This window comes from Notamacropus eugenii, chromosome 3 (assembly GCF_028372415.1).
Source record: "Notamacropus eugenii isolate mMacEug1 chromosome 3, mMacEug1.pri_v2, whole genome shotgun sequence".
NCBI lineage: Eukaryota > Metazoa > Chordata > Mammalia > Diprotodontia > Macropodidae > Notamacropus > Notamacropus eugenii.
In genome coordinates, this window is record NC_092874.1 from 65,832,134 (window position 1) to 65,858,090 (window position 25,957).

The following is a 25,957-nucleotide window of genomic DNA, read 5'->3' on the forward strand; positions in this document are numbered from 1 at the left end:
TTCTTTTTCTGCTATCTTATTATGCCAGCCACAAATCTTATATTCGTGAAGGTGATTTTTTTCTTGTACCCACGAGAAAGACTTTATGTAATACAGTGAACTGGCCAATGGTGGGAGGTGGGGTGGAGGAGTCCTGTGAGCTTGTATATATATTCCACCAATTATTTTGAGTCCAAGTGGCCATATAGAAACTTTGGAGACCTAGTTTCCAGTCATGGCAACTCAGGAATTCATACTGTGTGATGATGATAAGGCTTCCAGTTGGTCCTGGAACTGGAAGAACCAGACTGAGGAGCTGCTGCTCTGAACTGAATGAGCATCCAAAACTTTCAATCCACCCATTTCTTCATGTTTTTCCTTCTTAGAGGTTGAAAGTGAAGCAGGACCACTTTATCTCATGCACCTATGTCAGGTGTGGGCACATCTCTATATCTGATGTTTATTATTTCCTCCTCTTAGGTCAATGAGTGAAGTAGCTGTATCTAGGCAGCAACTACACAATAGTTATCAAGGGAAAAAGTGGGGAAGAAGGGAGCAAACAGGTGGTTCAGGACATTGCATATTGCAGCACAGAACTGGTCACTTTCTTTCCTCTCTCAGAGAGAAGTCAAGGCAATTGTTCATAGAGTTTGGATATTGTCTCTAAGGGGCATGTGGAAGCATCTTACCAAACCTGGTCTGCTCAGCACCATGCCCATGAGTCACAGCTTCTCTTGGCCCAGCATCAACTGTAGACTCTCTTCTCATAATCTTTATAAGGGAAGCCCAGAGGAGCACAAATCAGTGACCAAAAAGTGCTAAATTCCAGAACAAGTCCACAGATGATAGAAATAAACACGGGAAAAAAAGGATTTCGAATGAGGAAATGTTATTGGGGGATATTGACAGAGGGATGAACTAGAAGTGAAGGAGGGAAGCAAGTATCCCTACTTCTGTCCTTGTGATAGGAATAGCCACCAGTGGAGAAGAGTGGGAGGTGTGATATCACAGGGTGCCAAAGGAATGATGAGTTGGTACCTGACATCTTACTTATATCAGTTTTGGGTGTCCTTATGGGAAATACATTTTTCATTAAAGATCAAGAAGCAGGAAAAATCTAAGACTATAGGGCAAGTCTGTTGAAAATTGAATTGAGGTCCCAAAGAACAAAGTGTCTCAAAGACAATGTGGAACTGAGTTGCAGAGGGAAAACATCTTGAATCCAAGGTAATGAGTGAGACTAGGTACCTGAGACTGGATAAATCACTATTATGAGAAATCATATGGAGTGACACATTAGCAGCAAGAGCTTATAAAATTAACCACAGGAAGCATAGTACTTAGTGAAAAACCAAGTAGATTAAATTGTAGCTCTGTCACTTACTATCTCTGTGGCCTTAGGCAAGTAACCTGACCTCTCTGGGCCTCAGTTTCCAGTATAAAATGAAGTTGGATTAGATGTGATCCCTTTCAGCTCTTAATCTATGATTCTCTGTTAATAAAGAAGTGCCTAAATCATGAATGGCAAATGGAATGCTGGTTTTTAAAGAGTCTGGCTGCCAGCACTGGCTCTTACTCCCAGTTCTGAAATGTATTTCTGACATCAGGGATGGAGGTATGATAAATGTCATCCATGACTTCTTCCAAGGAACTGATAAGAAAATTCATCAGGGAAGGGTTAAGAACAGAACCCATTAACATTCAACTCCCTAGAGAGTTTCCTCCACGTTGGTTTTAATTAATTACTCAACATTCTCTGTTGAATCCACACAACCGTATTATTATTTAGCCCACATTTTCAACTAGGGAAGGATATCATGAGAGACACTCACAGGAACTGCCCTTATATTAGTTCATCCCATCTCAGGAAAATTTCTACCCTCTTCTTCCCCAATTATTGGAATTATGGTCTCTACGTCATTTTATACTATAGTGTTCATGCATATGTCCTCTAACATAGATTTTAAAGTCATAGATGGCAATGACCATATTTATACTTCTTTAAGTGCTGAATAGCATCCAGTATATTATCTTCCTTATTATAAGTACTCTATATTAGTTAATTAAGTAGTAGGTGCCTAATAAGTACTTAAGTTGAATTAAAGAGGTTAATCTTATCCTATGACTTGATGACCACTGGAAGAAAGAAAATGAGAATTAAAAAAAAAATTAAAGTATTATAAAATTCAATTTATCCAGACTTCAAACATATTGAAAAGTTAACTAAGCACTCATTTGCTAGGCTTTCTTTTTATGAAAAATAATAATGCTGTATACAGAGAGACTTATTTTTTTAAAACTCAATTTCTAGACTGTCTTGAAACCAGAACACATTCATCTTAATCTCCCATATGTACAATACACTAAGATTCTAGACTCAAGTCTCTTCTGAGTCAAAGATTAACTTATTTTTATGGTAATGCTAACCTCTAGTAATCCATTATTCTGGCAATGTAACATAGTAAAAATACTAGAATTAAGAGATTTGAGTTCTAATCCTGGCTCTGCCACTAACTATATGACCTTGGGAAAATTCATGGACTTTGTCTAAGTTTCTTTATCTGTAATGGGAGAGGAAGTGACCTAAATGACCAGATAAAAAAATCCGATTCTAACCAGAATACTCTACATTTCTCAACCATTCTGTAGAAGTGTGTGTGTGTGTGTGTGTGTGTGTGTGTATGTGTGTGTATGTGTGTGTCCTTCATTGCCAAAGAAGACCATGCCATCAAAGAAATGATGCTATGTCATAGTGATTATGCTTTTTAGGATATTCATAATTAGAGCTGCCACTGAAACTATCTCCAGGGCTTTGAAGCCTAGAATGGAAGTTACTAGAAGATACCAACAAAGAACTTACAATAGACCATATTGTAGGCTGGGGCATAGTAGTCCAACTTTCTGGTTCTGCTCAATTTAATAAATTAAAATTTAAAAAGTTATCAGGATGAAATATGCCTTCTCCTCCCTTCCCCTTCAATGGCAGAGAGACTTAAAGCTTATATAGCACAGTTATTATACATAGTTAGATGTAGTCCCTGTATTGTGTATTTTTGCTTAGTCACAAGGGAAGTTTCAATCAAGAAGGGGAGTGTGAAATGATAGGTACATACAAAAGGCATGATTAAGAGTTATTTTTTAAAAAAGACAAGGAGTCTGGAAAGCCACACACATTTCAGTTAAATCTTTCCAGAATTACACAATGACTAAAGATTAGTTATTCAGCTTAGTCTTTAAGGCCCCCATTTAGGGTGAAAAAGACCAAACTTCAGAAAAAACTGGAACAAAGCAAAAGACTCCTCTGATTGCCATCTTTTTTCTCTTCCCAGTGAAGTGAATAACTGTTAGGCAGCCCCTACAGTAGAAGAGAAGCTGAAGACATCTATTTTGCCATTTACAAAGAACAAGCACTCAAGTTTAGCAAAAACCTCAGCTACTGATTACATATCATCTACTTCAAGCATTTCAACTCAAATTACGGATGAAGAACTTTCCCTTTTGCAATATTTTTGGAAAAAGTCAAGCATTATTCATCATCCCCTTATACAGTGAGCCAGTTATGCACCGACGAATGAGTCCCGAAATTCAATTTCAAGTTTCTTTTTTACCAGGGAAAGTCAAAATTTGATTTTTCAACCTCTTCCTGAATATACTCCTACAAAAAGGATGTAAATGATTCTATGTATGTAGCATAGTTAATGATGATAAAGTTAAAAAAGCAGCTTACCCCACCATACTAACTTGAAGGCTGAAGCTTATGCCCCTGAAAATGGGCATTTCAGCATTGGGAACGGTTTACTCTGTAAAACCGCACTATGTTAAGTGGTCTAAATGCTGCTACCTGTCAAACGAATGTAACATCACTGAGACATACATACGTATATATTACATGTATACATATATATATACAGGTGCACACAATATATATGTGTGTGTATGAATGTGTATATATGTATATATGTGCACATACATACACACAAATGTGTGTATATATGTATGTGTGTATGTATATGTGTGTATATATGTATATGTATGTGTGCGTATATATATATATATATACACATACACACTTTCTTCCGTAGTATAGGGGCTGCTACCTGTGAGCCTCCACAGACTATAGTATCACAGAGACAAGTCTCTCTATAGGTATATACACTTGTACATATATGTACATATATATACACGATACCCACACATATTCACGCACATACGCATGTATCCATATACACACACACACATATAAACACTATACACACCTCTCTGAGGTACAAGGGCCTCTCATTTTAAGGACATATGCACATATATGAACATATATACACACGATACCCACACATATTCACGCACTTACATATGTATCCATATACACACACACACACATATAAACACTATATACACCTCTCTGAGGTACAAGGGCCTCTCATTTTAAGGACATATGCACATATATGAACATATATACACACGATACCCACACATATTCACGCACATACGCATGTATCCATATACACACACACACACATATAAACACTATATACACCTCTCTGAGGTACAAGGGCCGCTCAGGGCCGGGCCTCGATCCGGCGGCTCTCCCCTCTCCCGTGCCCCGCGGACCTCGGCTTACCCACGTACCTAGAGGGCTTGGGCGGGCTCTTGGCGTCGGAGGGGATGAGGTTGTAAATGCTCTCGGGAGGGCACAGGGAGTCCATGGCCACCGATGGCCCCTCACCCCCTGCCCTCTGCTGCCCCCGTTCCTTTCCGAACGCCTCTGGACGCCCGACGGGTTCTGCCCCGTCCCGCTCCTCGCCCCCTCCGCGCCCCCTCCGCCTTCCCTCGGGTCCTCTCCGGCACCCTGCTCCCCTCCAGACGCCCCCGGCCTCGGCTGCCTCCCTCGCCTCGGTCCTCTGGTTCTAGCGGTGGCCACCCTCTCCAGGAGGGCTCGATGTTGTTGTCCCGGCGGTTGCCATGGGAACCGTTACCCGGTAACACAGAGGGGAAGGGGGAGCGAAGAAAGCGGGGGGTTCTCTGCTCTCCGGCCGGAGCGCCGAGGCCCTCCAGGGCTCTGGAGGGGAAAACGTAACCGCAGCCCTCTTTTCCCAAATTATACGGATACATTTGTTTCTTTCCGGCTCTTCGGAGGTAGGAGCTGTCAGACCTATTCGTAGAAGGGAAGCCTGCACGCAGGCGTAACGAGTGCTTCTTAATTACTCCTTGGCGCAGGCGCAGTGTAGAGTGGGGGGGTGATGGAAGCGAGGCAGATGGGAGAGAGCGAGAGGCGTTGCCCAGGAAGAGCCTAAGGGCCCAGACTCTAAGGGTTGTGGGGAAGGGTGAACTTGGCAGAGGAGCGCAGGTGCACCCACGGGGGTTTCGACTCTGCGCAGGCGCGCAGGGCGGCCGGAACACAGTAGGCCGCATCCGGGAGCGCAAGACCGTTGAGGGCTGGGTGGGGCGGGGCGGAGCTAGGGCCGAAGGGGGCGTGCGCCGCGCGCAGGGGGCGGAGCCGTTACCCGGGCGCGCGCCGCGGTCGTGGGGGCTGGGTCCGAGCTCGTGGCCACGTAGAGAAGCGTCGTGGTTCCTCGAGCGTCGGAAGGACCGCTGGATGTCCCTTTTCCCTTTTCCCTTTCCTTCCCCATTCTGCTCTGGGTGAGTCATTTGAGGAGGAAGCCAGACGGAAAACGCACAGCCCCGCAGCCCTCTGCGGTTACCTGGCAGGGTCTCCCTCCTTGGCTGCCTCGGGAGCCCCCTCCCCCCTTGTCCGACCCGCCCTCCCATCGCGGGGGGCCTTGTCCAGTTTCACCTGTCCTCATTTTAATAATAAGGCGGAAGCCGAGCCCGGCGGAACGCCGTGCTGCAGCGCCCGTTTGTAGAGCGACGCCCCCATAGCAGCCATCCCTTTAAAATCTCCCAGGTAACTAGATGTTGGAGGTAAGCTGAACGTTTGAATAGTCAGATGAGATAAATTTAAGGCGCCAAGTAAGTCATGCCGGTGTTATGGTGGTTTCTCCAAGGTGAGTAAGGTACCACGGGAGTAGGAGAGAAGACTGTTTGGCTCCGTAGTGTTATCTGTGAAATCCCTCCATGTGGATACATTTTTAAATGGCTTCGTGGACAAGGAACCTTGTGGGTGGGCGTGGACAGGGCTGCAGAATTCAGGGCCCTGTCCAATTGGACTGGGGAGAGTTGGTCAATCCCTGACTAGTACTGATCCGGCTTGTCATTCAGCCCCAGACCTGGAGCAGATTTCATGCCAGGTAACTGAAAAACCACTTGGAGAGAGAGACACAAGTGATGGTCCCAGCTACAGGTAGGACGCGTTATTTGGAAATTGTTCTGTGTCCCTAAGAAAGCTAGGACTATTGTGCTACAGTATCAGACTGTTGTGCTACAGTATCAGACTCCTGGCACGTGACGTTTCCTTGTTTGGTTTAGTGCTGCTGACAGTTAAGTTTAGGGTCTAAAGATGAGCCCCCGCTGGACCGGATTTTCAACTTAGTAGAGAGTGGCAAAGGATTATTAAGTATTGGAATTGAGAAAGTGGAATCCAAGCTCTTGGGATTTAATCATACTATAATTGCCACTAGCTCAAGTGGATAGCCTTTACTGGCTTTGTAAATAGGGACGATTTGGAAAAGAGGAGAACCACTTTATTTAGTATCATTTTCTATAAAGCTAGTCAACTTTTTTCCAACTTGAATCATTGACACAACTCTTTACAGTCTCAATATTTGACTTCTTGCTAGACTTCTAACTCTGATGTTGATTTATTATGTTTAAATAGTATATGAACTTAGACTTGACTTTCACATCTCTTCACTAGTTTAATCAGTTTGGTCACCATCGGGAAGAAGCTGGGAAATAATTCCTTACATCAGTGGACTGAAGTTGTGGCTCAGTTTCTATTTTTTATTCACTACTGACTTTGGAGTTGACCTTAGGTAAGTCACTTAATTTATTTGTAAATTGGAATGGAGGTAGTGGGGTTTTTTTAAATTTTATTTTTACCTTACTCTGTGAGCTTTTTATATTTTAAACTGATGTCACTCTTGACTTGAAGTTCTAGTACTTGAAGTACTTGAAGTTCTAGTCTCTATGTCTTATTTAATTTTTTTAATCCTGGAGAAGAGCATTATGAAGGAGAAACAAAAACAGTAACTGAATTTAAGTACTTATGGTACTGATTTGAGTAAATGGGATAATCAGACTTTTAAAAATGCCTCCTGTATGCCACAAGAACTCTTGAGTGCCAGAGAACTTAAAGACGAAATGTGAATTGTGAGCCCCTGTCCTCAAGGGACTTAGGTTCTTTTGGGGCTAGAATGTAATGGAAAGTTGCAATGGAACAGTATTTTCCCAAATTCCTCCCTTCCCCCAGGGGAGACTTCTTTGGTGCATCAAAAGATTAAGAAATTTGCTATCTCATTTGGAGAGTAAGGATGATGACAAGGATGGACTTAATTTAGTTTTCTTGTATTCAAGGGTTTTTATTGTTTTTTTCCTAAAGAGTGATGCTCACTGTGTTCATAACTCAGATGAATGTGTATTTTCTTTTAGAAGGCACATAGTGGATATGTTGTCTTTATTTACAAAGAAGATACTTTGGGAAGTAAATAGTTTCACCTTAACAGACTGTCCTTGGGTATTTGGGAATATGTTTTTGCTATTGCATCATCATCAACCCAAAACAAACGTTTTGAAGGTTCTCTTTAAAATAACAAATGTCTAATCTCAGACATTTACTAGTTATGTGACCCTGGGCAGGTCACTTAACTTCTACTTGTCTCAGTTTCCTTATCTGTAAAATGGTGATAAGAATAGCACCTGCCTCCCAGGGTTGTTATGAGATAAAATGGGACAGTATTTGTAAAACACTTTGCAAACCTTAAAGCCCTATGTAAATGCTAGCTGCTATTATTATTTTGAATGTTTTTCTAACTGCAAACCTAATATTTTAGGAAAATAAGCATGTGTTTTAAATGTTATAAAGAACACTATATTGTGTTAAGCAATTATTTTTTTTTTCTCTCCTGAGATACAGAATGGTGTAGTGGAAAGACTTCTGGACTTGGAGTCAAAAGAGAACTGGGTTCAAATCCTGCTCCTAATACTTAATAGTTGTGTGAACATGGACAAGTCATATAACCTCTCTGAACTGAGTTCCTGAGTTTCTCCATCTGTAAAATGGGAATATTCATACCTGTAGTACTTGGGTTGTTGTGAGGTACAAATGAAATAATGTGCATCAAGTAGTTTAAAGTAATAGGTGAAAGTCAGCTATTATTTAGTTATAGAACAGAATCAGTAAATGAACTTTCCTGATTTTTAGAATATTGCCAAGTATTTCTTAATTAGAATGAATTAGACCTCATGAAGAAAATGTTTTCTCTATATTTCATAATTCAGGTTGAATTAATTGGGTCACTAATTGAATTAATTTTGAAGGGAAAGGAGTGCCATGGAGTTTTCATTTCATTGATGTAGAAAACTGTTGGTGAGGAAGGTCCCTCTAAGCAGATTATCAACTGTACTGTAGATCTAGTTTTAGTGTCTGGTGCATGGAGAGGATAAGTGACTTGCTTGGGGTCACACAGCCAGGAAGTATCAAAGATAGGACTCCATTCATGAAGCCACACTGCAGCCCTGATTTAATTTCTGATAGTCCTAATGCTTAAGCAATTCCTTTCAGTTTAATATTTCAGTTTACTAGTCATTAGTGTTAAAAATCTAAGCATTAAATATACATTTTTAATAACTTTATCTTGAAATTTATTACAGTAAGGATTATGGAAAAATTGTTACTCAGTATCTTTATCAAAGATCAGCTAAAGTGTTGAAGATATCAGCAAGTTTATATAATACATGGTCTTTATTTACAAAAAATTTAAAAGATTGTGATTATATCATGCCAGTGGCTTTCAATTACCTCTATTCCTTGCCAGTATCTTTTGTTTAACACTTTAAGTTCATCTTTCTGTGGACTTTTAAATGAAAATTATTTTAAGCAAAAACTAGAAATTCTGTTCAACAAGGATTTAACTTTGTATCCCCCCTGAGAAAAATACAAGGTGATTTTCAGTGGTACAAGTAGTTGGAGAGCACTAATTAATGAAAGGAGATGACACCTTAGCTTGATCTCAAAGGGATTCTACAGACACAGGTGAGGAGTGCATGGAAGGGACAAGGGGACATGCTGGGCAAAGGCAAAGAGGCACCTTGTAAAGGGGAGACAGTGTACTGGATGGAGTGAAATGTGATCTGTAACAGGGAGGAATGTGAAATCATCTGGAGCCAGATTAGGAAGGGCTTTCAATGTCAGCCTTTGAGAGCCACTAGATATACCTCTGCTGGAGAGTGAGGTGGTGGTGCTTTAGAATATTAGTTTGAGAGATGTGTGAAGGGTGGTTTGGATAGGGGAGAGACCAGAAACGTGGAGTCCACTGAATAATTATCTGTGGTAATTAAGGTTTTCATCCCCTCTTCCTCTCAGTTTCCATATATTCTATTTGCATATATGTATCTTTATGATTGATTTGATCGACCTAGCAATACAGTGAATGTCTAATATTAGTGTACAGTTCTTGATGTTGGCTCTGTTATTCAACATTTTATATCACAGCAGAGGAATGAGGGTTGTAGGATAATGTAAGAAAAGCTTTCTTTTGTGTCTGAGGTCTATGAACTTGTTTTTAAAAATACTTTTATAAGTATTTCATTATCATTGGTTTCCTGTCTATTTTATGTGTTTGAAAGCATTATTCTGAAAAGATGCCCATAGGCTTCACCAAACTTCCCAGAAGAGGTCATGACACAGAAAAGGTTAAGAAGCTCTGGACTCTTGACCATTATTTCAGTTACTTTAGTAACTCTGTTCAGAGCTTTATAGCTATAGTTAGTTGGTTTACAGTTATAAAGTCAGGCTAATAATACTATTTTTATTTTTTTCTCCTTAATAGCTTGGAATTACATGTTACATTACATTTTACTATTTTGAGGACCCTTCTTTACTCTCCGTGGTCTTCAGACCATAATTGAGAACCACTGTTACAGAAGTTCAGCAATTATGATCTGGTTGTTAAAGCTAATGAACTTCTTTCAATTCTCTCACTTCTCGACTTTTCTGCAGCTGTTGACTCTTTCGACTACTTACTATTTCCTACTGTCTCTGTTTTCCTGATACAGCTCTCTCCCATTTCTCCTACCTGTTCAATGTCTCCTCATCCTCATTTACTAGATTATCATTTACATGCCCACAAACTGTGGCTATGACCCAGGGTACTATCCTGGACCTGATTTTCTCTCAGTGTTTTTGTTTGGTTCCTTCATCAGTCCCTGTGGGTTCAGTTACTATCTTTAGGCAAATTACCCCCAGTAATTTGTACTAGCCAGTTGAAGTTTGTCCTCTGTGCTCTAATCCCACATTAGCAACTATCTGTTGGACCTTTTTTTTTTTTTTGAAGGGTCGGGGAGACAGTTGGGGTTAAATGACTTGCCTAGGCTCATACAGCTAGTAAGTCTCTGAGGTTGGATTTGAACTCAGGTTCTCCTGACTCTAGGGCCAGTGCCATGTCCACTGCATCCCATAGCTGCCCCATGTTGGACCTTTTGAACTGAATGTTCTTTCTAAGGCCTTGGTGTCAAATGCAAATGGAAATAGGCTTCATACTGACTTAGAAAACCACAAATTAATATTACTGATACTTGATGGCATTTTATTTGTTTTGTTAAACATTTCCCAACTACATTTTAATCTTGTTCAGAGTGCACTTGGGAGCTTTCCCAGTTACATTTGACACCTCTCTTTTAAGAGCATCTGAAACTCAGCGTGGCTGACTGAAAGCTTTATCTTCCCCCATGCTCACCCGTCCCTCCTTCTGTTCTCTCTTATTGCTGTCAGTGGCAGCACCACCTTTAACTCACCAAAGTTCACAGCATCTCCATTATTCTCTTTTTCTCTGTCCTCAAGGAGCTTACATTCTGACAGGGTGACTTGGACATAGTTTTTAAAAAGTGTATTTTAAAAAGGGCAGTTTTGAGAGGGAGAGATCAAAAAGGGCTTCAAATAGAAAAAGTGACCCAGAAGCAGAGTTGATTCCAAAAGTCAAATGTGAGAAAAAAGAACCTTCTAAGGATGGGAGATGAAACTTAACTGGCTGTATCCCATTGGTGGTCAAGTCTTGCCATTTCTGCCTCTCCAGCATCTGTTGTATTTGTTCCTCCTCTTTCTTGTCACACTGCCACTGCACTAGCTCAAGCCCTTAATGACTTCTCATCTACACAGTTGCAGTTAGCTTCCTCATTGGTTTCCTAGACTGAAGTCTCTTCCTGCTCCAATATATGCCCCACACGAGTGCCTATAAACTCCCCTGTGTGGCATTTAAAGCTCTTGACAACCTATTCCTTTTTTAGCTTTTCAGTTGTCATATACATTACTCCCCTCAAGTGGTCTTCAGGCTATCCATACTGACCTTTTTCTGTTTCTTGCATATAATGCTCCACTTTTGCAGCAATTGTCTCCCATGCTTGGAATGCTCTTCCTTTTCACCTCTGCCTTTTGGAATCAACTCTGCTTCAGGGTCACTGTTTCTGTGTATAGCCTTTTTTGATCCCTCCCTCTCAAAGCTACCATCTAAAAAATACACTTAAAAAAATTATGTACATGTCACCCTGTCAGAATGTAAACTCCTTAAAGGTGGGGCCTTTAATGTTTTTGTCTTTGTACCCCTAGCACTTAACAAGGTGCCATTTATAAACTAGGCACTTCATAAATGATTGTGGATTGATTGAACATTTTTAAGCAACTATGGGTAAAACATTGTATTAGATTTTGAGGACACAGGTACAAATGGAAGAAACAAGAATTTATGCCATATTGAAGTGATAATGAGGCTTAATACAGCCTTTGCAAGGAGGGTGGAATTGTTACAAAATCATTTAATCCTTTCCATCATGTGATCAGGTCCTATGCTTTCTCATAAGCGAGTTGAATGACTAAATAAAGGTTGCTCCATAAGAACCTCTCACTACTTTTACGACAATTGAAATGTCCATGTCCTAGTAATTATAGATTAGTGATATCCTCTTTGAAAGATAGCACTCGTGTACAGCTGGAGGGAGTTGTGGTGTTGACCCCACCAAACAACTGTTATTGCCTGTAAAACCAGATAATAAATTAAAAAAATTTTTTGACATGCTCAAAACATTTTCTCTTCTATCTTGCTATATTAGGTGGTGTGTATTTCATTGGAATGTGAGAATTTCTAGACTGCTACTAAGTTTCTTTAGGAGAACTTGAAGAGGTAAAGATTCCTTCCAGCAAGTTTCTTAATGACTAGGGAGAAGTTTGGAGGGAGTACCAGATCTTTAGGGATGAGAAGGATTCCTGCAGTTGCAGGTGTGAAAGAAAGGGATAGGGGACAGTTTGCAAAAATGTATTAAGGTGGGAGAGGATAAGACTTAGAGATATTGAGAAACAGAGTCGATAGGCTCATAAATCATCTAGGCCACCTCCTTCATTTTACAAATGAGGAAACAGTTGCAGAGAGGAGAAATAAATAAACAATAGTCACGTAAGTAGTAAGTTCAACTTTGTTGGAACATAGTGGACCTGAAAGGGGCAGGAGCCATTATGAAATAAAATTTGGCAGGTTGGTTGGATCTAGATTGTGCAGATCCTTAAAAAGTCTAGGCTATGAAGTTTGTGTTTAGTTCTGTGTGAGTCACTATTTTTGAGTAGGGGGAATTATGTGATCCTACTGTGCACTGGAAAGTTTGGGGGTTCTTTGTTTTGGCAGTTGTGTGAAGGTTAGAATTGGAAAGGGGAAAGACTTGAGGAAAAAGGAGAACAGTTTGGGAGCTGTTAAAATAATACAGGTAAGAGGTTATAAGGGCCTGAATTAGGCTAGTAGTATTGTGAGTGCGGAAGGGAAAGGCAGAGAACTGATTAAGGAGCCAAAGATGGGTGACAGTAAGTACCACCCCTAAAAATAGCGATTGAGAAAACCAACCAACCTACCTTCCTTCCTTCCTTCCTTCCTTCCTTCCTTCCTTCCTTCCTTCCTTCCTTCCTTCCTTCCTTCCTTCCAACCTTCCCCTTAGTTACTCTTGGAACATATTTTGGGCAAGTTTTTTTTGGGTGTTAGGAAATTTTTTTTTAGCTTCTGCTTGCATGCTCCCCACAGCATACCCATACCTCATATGCATATCCCCCCCAGCCATACAGCTGACACATACCTACACTGGCACAGACATATATACTACCCTCTGGCCTCCCTCAGGTAATGATAGTAGCCTGATGTGGTATTGTCTAAAAAACTGGAACTTTAAAATTGATTAACATTGTCACCAAATCTCTTCAATTTCATTGTTAATACTGTTAACAGGAGACCCCCAAATAAGAGCACCAGAGGAGCCTTAGTCACTTATTGATGCTCCAGTGAAGGAAAGTGGCAGAAGCTGTGGATATTGCCGGTATCTCAGATTCCCATGTGCTGGTGCAGCGGCAGCCATGGCCTGCACTCTTTGCCTCTGTGCTCATCCTTTCATGTCTGGGAGCTGCTGCGTCTCTTGGGCTTGAGGAACAACCATGGGGCTTGCAGAGGGGATCTCGGGTTGGGAGAGTCAGTGGCAGTGGAGCTTCATGTTTTGTTTTGTAATTGCTCACTGGAAAGCATAGGAGAGTACTTAAGATGAAAAGTAGGCATCTCTTTCATTTAAAAAAGCTTCTAAATTGAGAAGCTAGTTTTCACTGTAGAATGATTTTAGTGGTGACAAGTCCCTGAAGTCAGTGTTCTGACTAGTGGTTTTTGTTAATGATTTAGAATAGAAGTTATTAACCTGACGTTCATGGGCCTGTATAGAGGTCTGTGGATAGGTTTCATGGGATCTCTGAACTTGGATGTGGAAAGATCTCTATTTTTCTTTAAGTGAAATTTAGCATTTGCTTCAATTTTGATATTTTTATTTTTTTAAAAGAAAACATTTTTTTCAGAGAAGAGGTCCATAAGCTTCACTGAACTTCCAGAAGAGTCCATACCAGAAAAAGATTTAAGAACCCCTGTTTTAGAAGAATGCTTTTATTTGAAGCAGAGGTTTTATATTGATAGATCTGAAAGTATTTTGACTAATAGGGATTGTGAAGGATCCCTGAGATATTTAAAATTAGGTAATTCATTTAATTATAATAGATAAAGTTCATTCCAATCCATTTAAAATAATTTTTTGATTGATATATGCCTTTTGGGAAGAGTTTGTAATGATCATTGAAATTAATATGCTTTTTGATAAACTTTAAGCTTATATGCCTAGGAAAGAAGATAAATATGTAACTTAATAGATACTTTAATATTGTGCTTGAATTTTTTTTGTTTGGAGTTCTTTGATTTTGATTGCTTTCTAGTAAAATAAAACATAGTTTCATATTGTATATCAAGAACATGCAGGTCTAATAGAATTTGTGTACATATGTGGAAATAATACAGAGTTATCTGTTATTCACTATGATTACTACTTTATTATTGAGATAAATTGTAAAAGACCCTGGTCAGCAAGTGGGGAGACATTTTCTAAGCCTGACTTTGCTATTAGTTTGTGCCCTTAAGGAAGTCTCAGCTTTTCTCACAGACTGCCAGTGTTTCTGTAAAATAAGAGAATTGGACTAGATCAGTTTTAATATCCCTTTGCTTACATTTTCTCTTATTCCAGTCTTGTGTTTTTTCCTCAGTCCTTAAAGTGGGATATACATAAATTTGAGCTCTGTAATATTACGCTGTAATTAAAGAAAAGATTAATGAAAAAATCACATGAAATAAGTCGAGTATATTTTCAGTTTTTAGAGGAGTCAGATTTATCATCAGTAGGTTGGGTATGGAATGATGAATTATTTATCTATGACTAAAGGTAGATAATGCAAAATTATAAGCAGTATCACTTCAGAGAATAATGCCATAGTGGAGTGGAAAATTTGTAGAGAAAGCTCAGCTAAAATCTGGTCATTGAGTTGTGGAGTGAAGTTGAGAAGAAAACTAGCTCTGGAGGAAAAGACTCAGATGTTGGGAACTCACTCTTTTCCCTTTTCCCTTTTGGAGGATGAAACAAAATGCAGAGGGACATAAAGAATGTGAATACTGCCTCTGCCCTCAAGGAGCTCACATTCTAATGGAATCACACAAAATAACTACATACAGGACATAAACAATATGAATAAATACTAGATAGTAGTTATTAAACAGAGGGTGACCTGAGAGGCAAGGTATGGGCTGAGAAAGGGAGACAGGAAAAGAAGTCCTAGGAGGTAGAATTGGGAAGGAAGCCAGGAAGTGGGGTTCAGGAAGAAGAGCATTCCAGTTACAAGTGATAGCAAAGTAAAAGGCAAGAAATAAGATTATCATGTGATAAAAAGCGCATAATCAAGTTTGGATATATGGAATGAATAAGGATGATGTGGAGCCCTCAATAGGAAAAGTTCTGAAGAAGGGGGTGGGAGTTTGGAGAAATGGTTAACAGTTCTGTTTTGAACATATTGAATTTGAGATGCATATAGGAACCTGATGTTTAAGTTCAAGTTTTGGCGGTATCCCTAAAAGAGGACGTTATACTGGTAATGTGGTGTGGTGGATAGAGTACTGGAATTGAAACAAAGTATACCTGGAGGCAAGCCCCACTTCTGTGATCCTGGACAAATCATCCAACCTCTCAGTCTCATTTTCCTCATCTGTAAGACGTATTAGTTAGAGTAGATGGCCTCCAAGGATTCCTTTCAACTCTAAATATATGATCCTTTGATTCTGAGATTGTTCATGGATGAAAGTAGGACAACAGATAAAGATAGAAAAGATCTTCTAAATCTATTTGCATCCTTAATAACAATGGACCTATCTCTTACATGTTCTTACTAGTTTCTTCCTTATATTTCCTCTTTTCATTTCCTGTTCTGTGAGATTTGGCTTTGTGTTCAAGGGTCTTTTTATGATCCTTGTCTAATTTTAGCTTGAGAGCTACCAAGCTACCATGTAGATAATTATGCCATCAGCCATCATAAATACATGTACACATTCAGTGTAGACCTACAACTTTTTTTTCTGTAAACCTTAGCGTTCCAGTTTGCTGACTTTTGGTAGTGACCTAGAATGATCTTGATGGACCTCATCATCTTCTCAGATAAGTATGGAGGAGACATTATATTTCTGTCTCACTTGTGAAACAGTCTCAAGAAAGAGCTCAGGGCTGGATATAAAGGTCTGGATAACAACTCCATCGAAATGATAATTGAACCATTGGGAGATGGTAAAATCACCAAATGAGATAATATAGAGAACAGAAGAGGACCCAAGAGAGAGCCTTGGGGAACATGAACTGGGAAAGGGCATTAAAATTTCTCTTGTTCTTGGTTTGGCAGATGTTATGAAAGGATTGAATTTGGGGAAAGGTGGTAAAAAATTAAATCTGAATGGATCAGGATTCATACCCTCATCTCTTGACTCCTAGCATCAGCCTACTCAGTGAAAGGACTCGATAATGTCTATGGTTCCTATCAATTCTAAATCTCATGGTTCTTTCCTCAGTACCGCACTGCCTCTAGATCTCAATGCATGCTGAATTCAGATGGGCAGCATAAGGGTCTGCCCCAAGGACTGGTCTTGCAGCAAAGCCAAACCACCCCATCTGAAGCTGGTGACCATGGTACTGAGGAAGGTGAAGTTAGGAAGAACAGGAGGATTAGAGGAAGCAACTAAGAACTGACCTGGTGCAGCTCTTCGAATCTGCAAACTGCTTTCCATGTAGTCCTTTATTTGAGCCTTCCAAGGACTCTGGTCAGGCATTAAAGATTAAGGGACTCGTTCGAGGTCATAGGACGTCAGAAGCAGGATTCACATCTTCAGCTCCTAATGCCTTCCTTTATACCATGCTTGAGGTGGTACGGTGCTGAAAGTGTTGAAGGATTGATTTTTAAAATATATAAAGCAGAGAAGACACTGATTGAGAAAAATAAGAATGCTGTTTTTATCCAAAGAATGCAGTCGTGAGGGCATTAGTAATGCTTGTCTCGTGCTCTTACCCATTGAAATTGTTGTAGGGGAGACCTACCCTTGATAAAAACATAGTAAGAGAAAGGACAGTCTTTTGCAAATAGTTTTCTATGGCAGATCCCATCTTCACAGTCAGAATTGACCTTTGTTTCTTGATTATTTAAAAAAAAAATGCCAAGAGACAAAAATCTAATCTTAAAAGCTTGACCAGAAAATGTGTCTCTTGCATATATTTTGCTTATACACCATGAGACTTACATGATCTAGTAGATGTTCTGGACTTGGATGGAGGAGAAACTTAGATTTGAATGAGACTCCTCTACCACTGTCTAGCTGAGCACCTCTAAGTATGTCATTTATTTCCCTCATCTTAAAATAAGGTCAATCCTAACTCATAGGACCAACCTCCCAGGGTTGTTGTCTTAGACTGAATAATGCACATAAGTTACTTTGTAAGCCTGAAAGCTGTGTCTCTGTTTTGTAAGATTACTTCATAGTTGCAACCCCAGGTGTCACCTTATTCAATACTTTTTTGATGAAGTTTCCTATAGATGGTGAAATTTTCCAGGTTCCCCTGTTGCCACATGGCATGGTCCAGTCCATTAATAATACAGAGTGTCTGGGGAGATCCAAAAACTGTCCAAAAGGATCAATTTAACAAAGGAAAAACTAAATGGAACATCCGTTGTCCAAGCTATGACATTTAGTTGGGATGAGAAGGCAGCCCACTGAGTTGGTTCATAAGTATGGTTATTACAATGGCCTCTAATTGGTCTCTCTGCCTCAAGACTTCCTCTATTCCAGGAGTGGGGAACCTGTGGCCTTGAGGCCACATGTGGCCCTCTAGGTCCTCAGCTGTGGCCCTTTGACTGAATCCAAACTTGACAGAACAAATCCTAATATTAAAGGGATTTGTTCTGTGAAATGTGCCCTCGAAGCTGCTGGTTCCCCACCCCTGCCCTACTCTAACTGTCCTCCCCATGGCTGCCAAAGTGGTCTTTACAAAGCACAGCTTAACCATATCACACCAATAAACTCCACTGACTTACCTATAGGACCAAATGTAAATTCCTCTTTGACATTTAAAATTCTTCATAACCTACTTCCTTTCCACCTTTGCAGTCTCCTTGGACTTTACTACCCTTCGTAAACTCTGTATATAGTCCAGCCATACTGGTCATATGCCATGTCATATCTCCTGTCTTGGAGAAAGGAGACTTTGCCTTGGCTGCAGAGAAGGTGCTTCCTCACTGCTGCTGCTTAGGATTCTTGGCTTCAAGATGGGTTTGCTCAGATATCACTGATGCAAAGCATTTCTTGGTTCACCTTGTTTAGTGTTTGCTTTTCCTCCCAAAATTCCTGTTCTCTCCTCCCCTCCCTTCCCCTCCCTAGAGTAAGGACTGTTTTCAGTTTTTTTTGTTATTCCTGCCTTTTAGCATGGCACCTGACAATGTAGTAGGTAAAATTCTTGATTAGTTGGATTGATGTTGCAAATGAATTATGAACTGGATGTTGAAATAGGAAAAGGAGAACAGGATAAATGACATTTGGAAAATTATGTTTTATTTTCAGGGATCATTTTTTGTTGATATTCATTTTTAAACAGCAATATTCTTTTCAGAATTTCCATTTTTACTATAAAATTAATAATCAACAAAAATAAAACATTTCAGTATACAAAGAACAAAAAACCATTATGTAGAAAACCATGAATTTCTTGAACACCAATATTTTTCATGTGGTCTGTATGACTGTGAATCACAAGATGTCATAATTTCCAAAGAAAGCATGTGATGGATGTTCATATTGCCAGTGATGACTTGTATACAAGAAGTAGGATAAAAATTATGTAGGAAACATATAATCAGAAAAGGAAGGAGGCTGGTCACATACTGAGTGCAGGATAACATATGGAGCATGGTGCTTGTAACCACAAAATGATGAAAGATAAAAGCAGACTTCAAGCATCTTGAAGAGTTGTATTTGAGGAATTATGGGAGGGAACGAAGGAGGATCTCAAAGGACGAGAAGACGTACTTGGTGATTTATATTATGTAAAGAGGGCCCCACGCTGAGGAAATGGTTCCATTAACGTGGAGAAATTGATGAGCATAAAATGTCTAAGGACTCATTTTGTTGGCTATATAGCTATAAAATTAGAAGGATCTTGAGGTGACATGTAATTTAACCCCTTCATTTTATATGTGGAAAAAACAAGTAGTTGATTTGCCTACGGTCATATAGTAAGAAGTAGCGATAAAATTAATCCTCAGGTTCATTTGTTTATGTCAGGCAGGAGAAGCAAAAGAATAGTGTAAGAACATTAAAAATAGAGGAGAACTAGACTTTTTAAACTTAAGTTTTAGTACTGTTTCTAAATAAAGGTAACATTCATTTCGTAGTAAATGTTTTTCATTCATATGACATTCATCTATCACTTATTAAGCATCTACTATGGGATTCCTGTTGTCAGATATATTAACTGAAGTAATATAACTTGTTCATGACCATCATGACACCAAGAGAAAGGCAGAGTGACATAGACTAGGCTCTGATTAGTAAGTGGTGTTATCACATTTCTCAGACTTAATGTAATCTTAGTATTTCTTCTTTTAAAATAGAAACTTAGTGTATAATTAAAACTGCTTAAAATACTTTTGATGTTCCCTCTTCTTGCTTTTGACTCAATTAAAGCAAATTGAATACAGACTGTATTGACAACACAATCTGCTTACAACTAATGTTAGCAAAGGAAAATTTGCGAGACAATTTTATTTTCTTATCAAAATGAATGGTGCTCATAATAATATTGTTATAATGGTTTGTAAAGTAATACCAAAGAATTAATATATTGTTCCAATAACAAGCATAATCGTAAGCAAGTTTCTTATCTTTTTCTTATTAACTTTTAGAATTTAGAAGTCATGTAAGATTTATAAATCTTATGTGAATTCATAAAATCACAGAAATTTATAAAAGTAGTTTAATAGCCAGATATTTGGCGATTCCTAGGCTAAACACATATGTGTGTTTGTTGAAATATTCATTTAGATTGTCTCTGTGGTAGATTGCTTTCGTGAAGTTGTGATGAGGTAGTTTAAAAGTATGAATCAGATTTTCATCAGGTCTTTAATTTGGAAGGGACCATGGACATCATGTAGTAAAATTACTTTTCACCAGTAAGGAAACTAAGGCCTAGAAATAAAATGCAGTTTACTCAGGGTTCCTTAGATTAATACCAAATACTTTATACTACTTTCTCCATCAGTCAGGAAAGGCCAAATTTTAAAATGTTTTGGTACACATGGGAGTTCTCATATTTCTTATCTCATATTGATAGTGTTGAGTTTCATCATTTATTGAAGTAGAGATTTCTTCTATGTAGTAACAATTTTGTGCCATTCTCATTTTTATGTGGCAAATCCGGATCACATTATGACATATTTTGTATTCATTTGAACATAATAGAAAATAATGTCTTGATTTTTAACAGGATAGAGTTAAGTAGAGATAGAAACAGATAAATTCAACGGATTTTTTGTCTCAGTTTTTACATTTTAAAGTAGATGTCCCTAGAATAACTTGAAAATTTTATAGCCCTACATACTGCTAACTTTGATTAATTTTAATGTATATTTCTGTTTTAAACACTCAGGCTTATCAGAAAGATTGCCTTGACTTTGAAAGATACACAGTTCATTTAAGATCTATTCCTGGCCTTCTTATGTAAAGAGATTGCTTGGTGGAAATGAAACATGTACTACTTGAAGAAAAGTCAAAGAGGAATGAATTCCTTCTTATCTTATTTAACTAATTTGTTAAATCAAAAGTCAGCTTGTAGTTATTTTAATTTATGTTAATTAATGAGTCCTCTATTAAATTCGTCGTTAAGATACATTATTGTGGCATGGAGGGAGTTCTTAAAGGTCATACTTGCCAGAGCTTGTGTGAATTTGCCCCCACTAATTTGAAAGGGCTTCAAATAAAGCCCTGTGATGGACTACTTGTTATCTAGGGACCAGTCTCACTAAGTTTGAAGAAATTCATCACCAGGTTGTCTGCAGGGTGGTGAATCTTTTGGTCACAATTCTTAAAGACTATTGTAAAGGGCCATGATGTGAGTTAGTGGAATAAGTAGTCATAGCAGTGAAATCTTGGATTGTTGTATTATTGAAGTCCTTACTTTAGTAATATTTTGGCTACATCTAGTAAATGGGAAATAGAAGAGAAAACTTTTAAGTTGTTTTTAGGACATGTTAAAACTATAATGTAGCATCTTAATATACTTTAGTTGAATTCTAGTTTGTGTTATAAAGAAAAAAAGCAGTCATACAGTTGTGTGAAGCTACTTTTGCCTGACAGCGTAAGTACCTCTAACTACTGCTGTAAGTTGAAATACAGTTTCTGAAACGCTGACAGAACACTATTGCATTGTTGATGGGACTATTTCCAAAGGTAATCAGTCTTCTAAAAAGAATGGGGAATTACGGGATCCATCTGGATCCCAGAACAACCTTTGCCTGGGAAACTTTGCCCTCTGTCATCAGAATTACATTCAGACATTTTTGGCAGTCACTTTGGAGAAAGTTTGGGATTTGACTTGGTCCCATGTTTCCTCCAATGATTATTTGGAGCAACCTAAATAAAAGATGGTGGTCACAGCAGAGATAAGATTATTACAGACATTTTCACCTGATTATTTTTTTTATGTTGTTATTATATACTTTGAAAGAGATATTTTAAAATAAATATTTGCCTTATTTTTTATTTTACTAGAAATAAGGTACTAAAAGAATTTTATTTCTGAGTAAAATTTGTGTGATGAATTTATTTTTTTGCTTTTATATTTAATTGATCATAGGCTTAGAATTGGAAGAAATGTTAGAAATCATCTAACTTAGCCCCCTTTTTTACATGTGAAAAAATTGAGGTCTAAAGAGGTCTTGACTTGCCCAAGATCATACAGTTAGAGAAACAGTATTTGAATCTGGGTCTTTCTTACTACATTTGTTAAGAACAAGGATAGGAATGTTATGAAATATGTTAATTATTTTCCTATACATCAGCACTGTTTCCAAATTAGAGTGACTGTTCTCTCTTCATAGTAAATTTCTGTTCACACATAGAAATGCAGAGTTCCTGTCAAATCTGTCACCATTTAGTTGGAGAAATAATACCTGCTCATGACTTCAAGAAAAAATGGAGCAAAAAGTGGAATAAGCATTAGACCTTGATTAAAAAATAAAGTTATTAAATTATTTGGACCTGATAGTAAAAGTTTACAGTATTTTTTCCTTTTAAAAAACTCAATTTACCACTGAAATAATTTAAAGAAATACTTTTGGTACAGTAGGCTCTTGCTTTTTCTTTGATCAGAGCAAATTGAGTGTTGGCTATGCTTTGACAATAAAATTAGCTTGCAGCTAATGTAACAAAAGGAATATATTTGTATGTAGGTTTAGAGATTACACTTCAGTTTTTGTGTTTTGTAAGTAATTAGGATGTTATCACTATTTTGTGTTATATGTGTCCTAATTCCAGATAATTCAGGAATATGCAAGTAAGGAAGCAAAAGAAATACTAATCCTATGCTAGCATAATTTTTAACAACTGTTCATGAACTATGAAATATTGTATATAAAATATTTTCAGTTGTGCATCGTAGGAAGTAAAATGTATTTTATAAAGATTTACCATTTACCATTAAACCTGTTAGGAATACTTGGAATCCTAAGTTTGAAAGGCTTATATATTTTGGTTTGATTTACATTCATGATTTTCTTCTATCTGATGTGATTTTGTACCTGTTGCTATTAGTAACTAATGGTTCTTTAAAAAAATTTTGTTTTTGATAAGGGTGTAAGCCCATTTGCAGGTTGGCCTGGACAGAAAAGTACAAAGAGAATGCTTCAAATTAGACGGTGTCAGCATTTGAAACTAATAACCAAGACCTTTGTTTCTCTTATACATTGTAAAGCAAACAGACACCTAAAGTTGATTCTTCCAAGGACCTTTGCATTTAGAGAATTAAGGAAGTCATTGTTCTCAACCCATTCTCTTCTTGGAGATAAAAATATTATATTGATGGGACCTCCTGGTGCTGGAAAAACAACAGTGGGCAAAATCATAAGTCAGAAACTAGGTTGTAGTGTTATAGATGTGGACAATGATATTCTTGAAACAACGTGGAATATGACTGTGGCAGAAAAATTGAAGGATGTTGGTAATGAGCGATTTTTAGAAGAGGAAGGAAAAGTGCTTTTAAATTTTTCTACATCTGGAACTATAATTTCCCTTTCTGGGTCAAATCCAATGCATGATGCTACCATGCACCATCTGAAGAAGAATGGAATAGTTGTGTATCTGGATGTACCTGTAACAGATATCCTAGATCGTCTGAATTTAATGAAGATCGATCGAATTGTGGGCCAGAACTCTGGAATGCCTCTAAAAGAAATACTTCAATATAGGAGAAAATTCTATAAAAAATGGTATGATGTTCGTATATTTTGTGAAGATGGAGCATCTATAGAGGTAATTGCTGATAAAGTATTTGATGCAATTAAGAGGTATCAAGATGTAGATTCAGAAACATTTGTTTCAACCAGATATAAATCCAAACATCCTGGAGAAAAAATTTCCGCAAAATACTTTAGTGATGCGGTTATTGAGGGATTAGCTTCTGATGGTGGGCTCTTTGTTCCTCAGAAGGAATTTCCAAAATTAAGCTGTGTAGAATGGAAAAGCTTAATAGGAGCAACTTACATAGAAAGAGCACAGGTGATATTGGAGAGATGTATACATCCTGTTGATATACCTGCTTTCAGGTTGGGAGAAATGATTGAAACTGCCTATGGAGAAAACTTCACCTGTTCTAAAATTGCCCCCGTAAGGCACCTTTCAGGCAATCAGTTTGTTTTGGAATTATTTCATGGACCAACAGGATCATTTAAAGATTTATCATTACAACTAATGCCACATCTGTTTGCACACTGTATCCCTCGAACTTGTAATTATTTGATCCTTGTAGCTACTTCGGGAGACACAGGGAGTGCTGTATTAAATGGTTTTAGTCGTCTTACTAGCAGTGATAAGCAAAGAGTAGCTGCAGTCACATTCTTTCCTGAAAATGGATTAAGTGATTTTCAGAAAGAACAAATAATTGGAAGTCAGAGAGAAAATGGATGGGCAGTAGGTGTCAGATCAGATTTTGATTTTTGCCAGACAGCTATAAAAAAAATGTTTAATGATTCTGATTTTACTGGATTTCTTACAATAGAATATGGAACAACCTTGAGTTCAGCTAATTCTATAAACTGGGGCCGACTGCTTCCTCAGGTAATTTATCATGCTTCTGCATATCTTGATCTTGTTAATCAGGGATTTATTTCTTTTGGAAACCCAGTAGATGTCTGTATTCCCACAGGAAACTTTGGAAACATATTAGCAGCAGTATATGCCAAAATGATGGGAATCCCTATTCGAAAATTTATTTGTGCTTCTAATCAAAACCATGTTTTGACTGATTTTATAAAAACAGGACACTATGATCTAAGGAAAAGGAAACTGGTACAGACTTTTTCTCCATCGATAGATATTCTGAAATCTTCCAACCTGGAACGACACTTACACTTTGTGACTGATAGAGATGGAAAATTGATGACAAAATTATTTCAACAGTTAGAAAGTCAGCAGCACTTTCAGTTAGAAAAGATCCTAGTTGAAAAGCTTCAGCAGGATTTCATAGCTGATTGGTGTTCTGAAGAGAACTGCCTGGCTGCTATTAATTCTACATATCATACATTAGGATACATCTTAGACCCTCACACTGCTGTTGCTAAAGTAGTTGCAGACAGAATACAAGATAAAACTTGCCCAGTGATCCTGGCTTCCACAGCTCATTATTCTAAGTTTGCTCCTGCTATCATGCAGGCTTTAAAGATTCAAGATATAAACCAGACTTCATCAAGTCAACTTTGTTTACTGAGTTCATACAATGCTTTGCCTCCACCACATGAAGCCTTGTTAGAGAGTATAAAACAACGAGAGCCAAAATATCATGTCTGTGCCCCTGATGTGAATAACCTGAAGGATCATGTAGAAACACTCATACGAAATCACTTCATGAAAGTTTTCTAAGCAAAAATATTGAATATTTGTCATTATAGCTAATAAATGTTTTATTACAAAAGTTTTATTACATGTGGAATTGCCATGTTTTCTTTTTTCAGTAATTCATGCATATTTTCTAGAATTAAGTATTGTGTCTGCAGATACTCTTCAGGATCTTAAGTACACAGCTGACTGGAAACAATATACAAATGCTTAGACTGCCAGGCTGTAGTTGTGGTAGTCATCATAAATCAAAGCCATGCTTATGAAAGATGATTCTTTGCCCCTGTTAACTGAGCTAAGATTTCTGGTTTCCATTAGTGATTTGGCAACTAGAATATTCAAGTCCTGCTGTTGAATGCCACATCTGTTAGCATTTATTGGTATTCTAGTGACTAGAAAGTTAATGCACCTCAAAAAATGCCTAACTTGACCCCAGGGAATGATGAACTCATCCAACAGGATTAGGCCAGCATTTTTTGTCTTGAAGGAATCATACTTGGCTAGAATTACCTGAATTGGCAGTCTAATTAGAGGGTTGTTTAGCTCTCCAACTTGCTTTAGCAGTGTAGATCCATTGGGATCTTTTGGGATGATAGACCTTGAAAGCCAAGTTTATTATAGGCATTATTTCTTTTGTTGTAATTTAGTGTTAATAAATGGTGAGCATTACAAAATTACATTTGGTAATAGTGGATAAGTAAGTGAAATTTCTCATCTTAATGTAGGAGAGTGTTTTTCAAAGTTAATGATATTTGAATAGATACAGCAGTATAATTTTTTACCGTTTCAGAAAAAAACTGTTTGAAACCAGAAACTTTGTATATCCCAATAAACTTGTTGAAAATTTA

The 25,957-nt window shown here is 38.1% G+C and overlaps 2 protein-coding genes across 14 annotated transcripts in view; one reads left to right on the plus strand and one right to left on the minus strand.

Moving 5' to 3' along the window:
- Positions 1-4,722, minus strand: part of ENKUR (enkurin, TRPC channel interacting protein) — a 28,488-nt gene extending 23,766 nt beyond the window's left edge. Inside the window, exon 1 of the mRNA XM_072651752.1 lies at positions 4,606-4,722. Within this exon, the coding sequence (XP_072507853.1) occupies positions 4,606-4,682 (77 nt within the window). The 5' untranslated portion in view covers positions 4,683-4,722. The remainder of the gene's footprint in view (positions 1-4,605) is intronic.
- Positions 4,723-5,022: 300 nt separating this feature from the next.
- THNSL1 (threonine synthase like 1) lies at positions 5,023-25,957 on the plus strand. Of its 13 annotated transcripts, none has more exons than XM_072651746.1 (4): positions 5,023-5,112; positions 6,196-6,277; positions 6,791-6,908; positions 22,851-25,957. In XM_072651746.1, exon 4 carries the CDS (start codon positions 22,899-22,901, stop codon positions 25,131-25,133), a length of 2,235 nt encoding a protein of 744 aa, XP_072507847.1. In that variant the 5' UTR covers positions 5,023-5,112; positions 6,196-6,277; positions 6,791-6,908; positions 22,851-22,898; the 3' UTR covers positions 25,134-25,957. The 13 variants fall into 13 exon arrangements, with proteins under 13 accessions (XP_072507847.1, XP_072507851.1, XP_072507844.1 ...); XM_072651743.1 differs by lacking the exon at positions 5,023-5,112 and adding an exon at positions 5,522-5,616; XM_072651745.1 differs by lacking the exon at positions 5,023-5,112 and adding an exon at positions 12,196-12,266 and having other exon boundaries at positions 5,728-6,277; positions 13,350-25,957.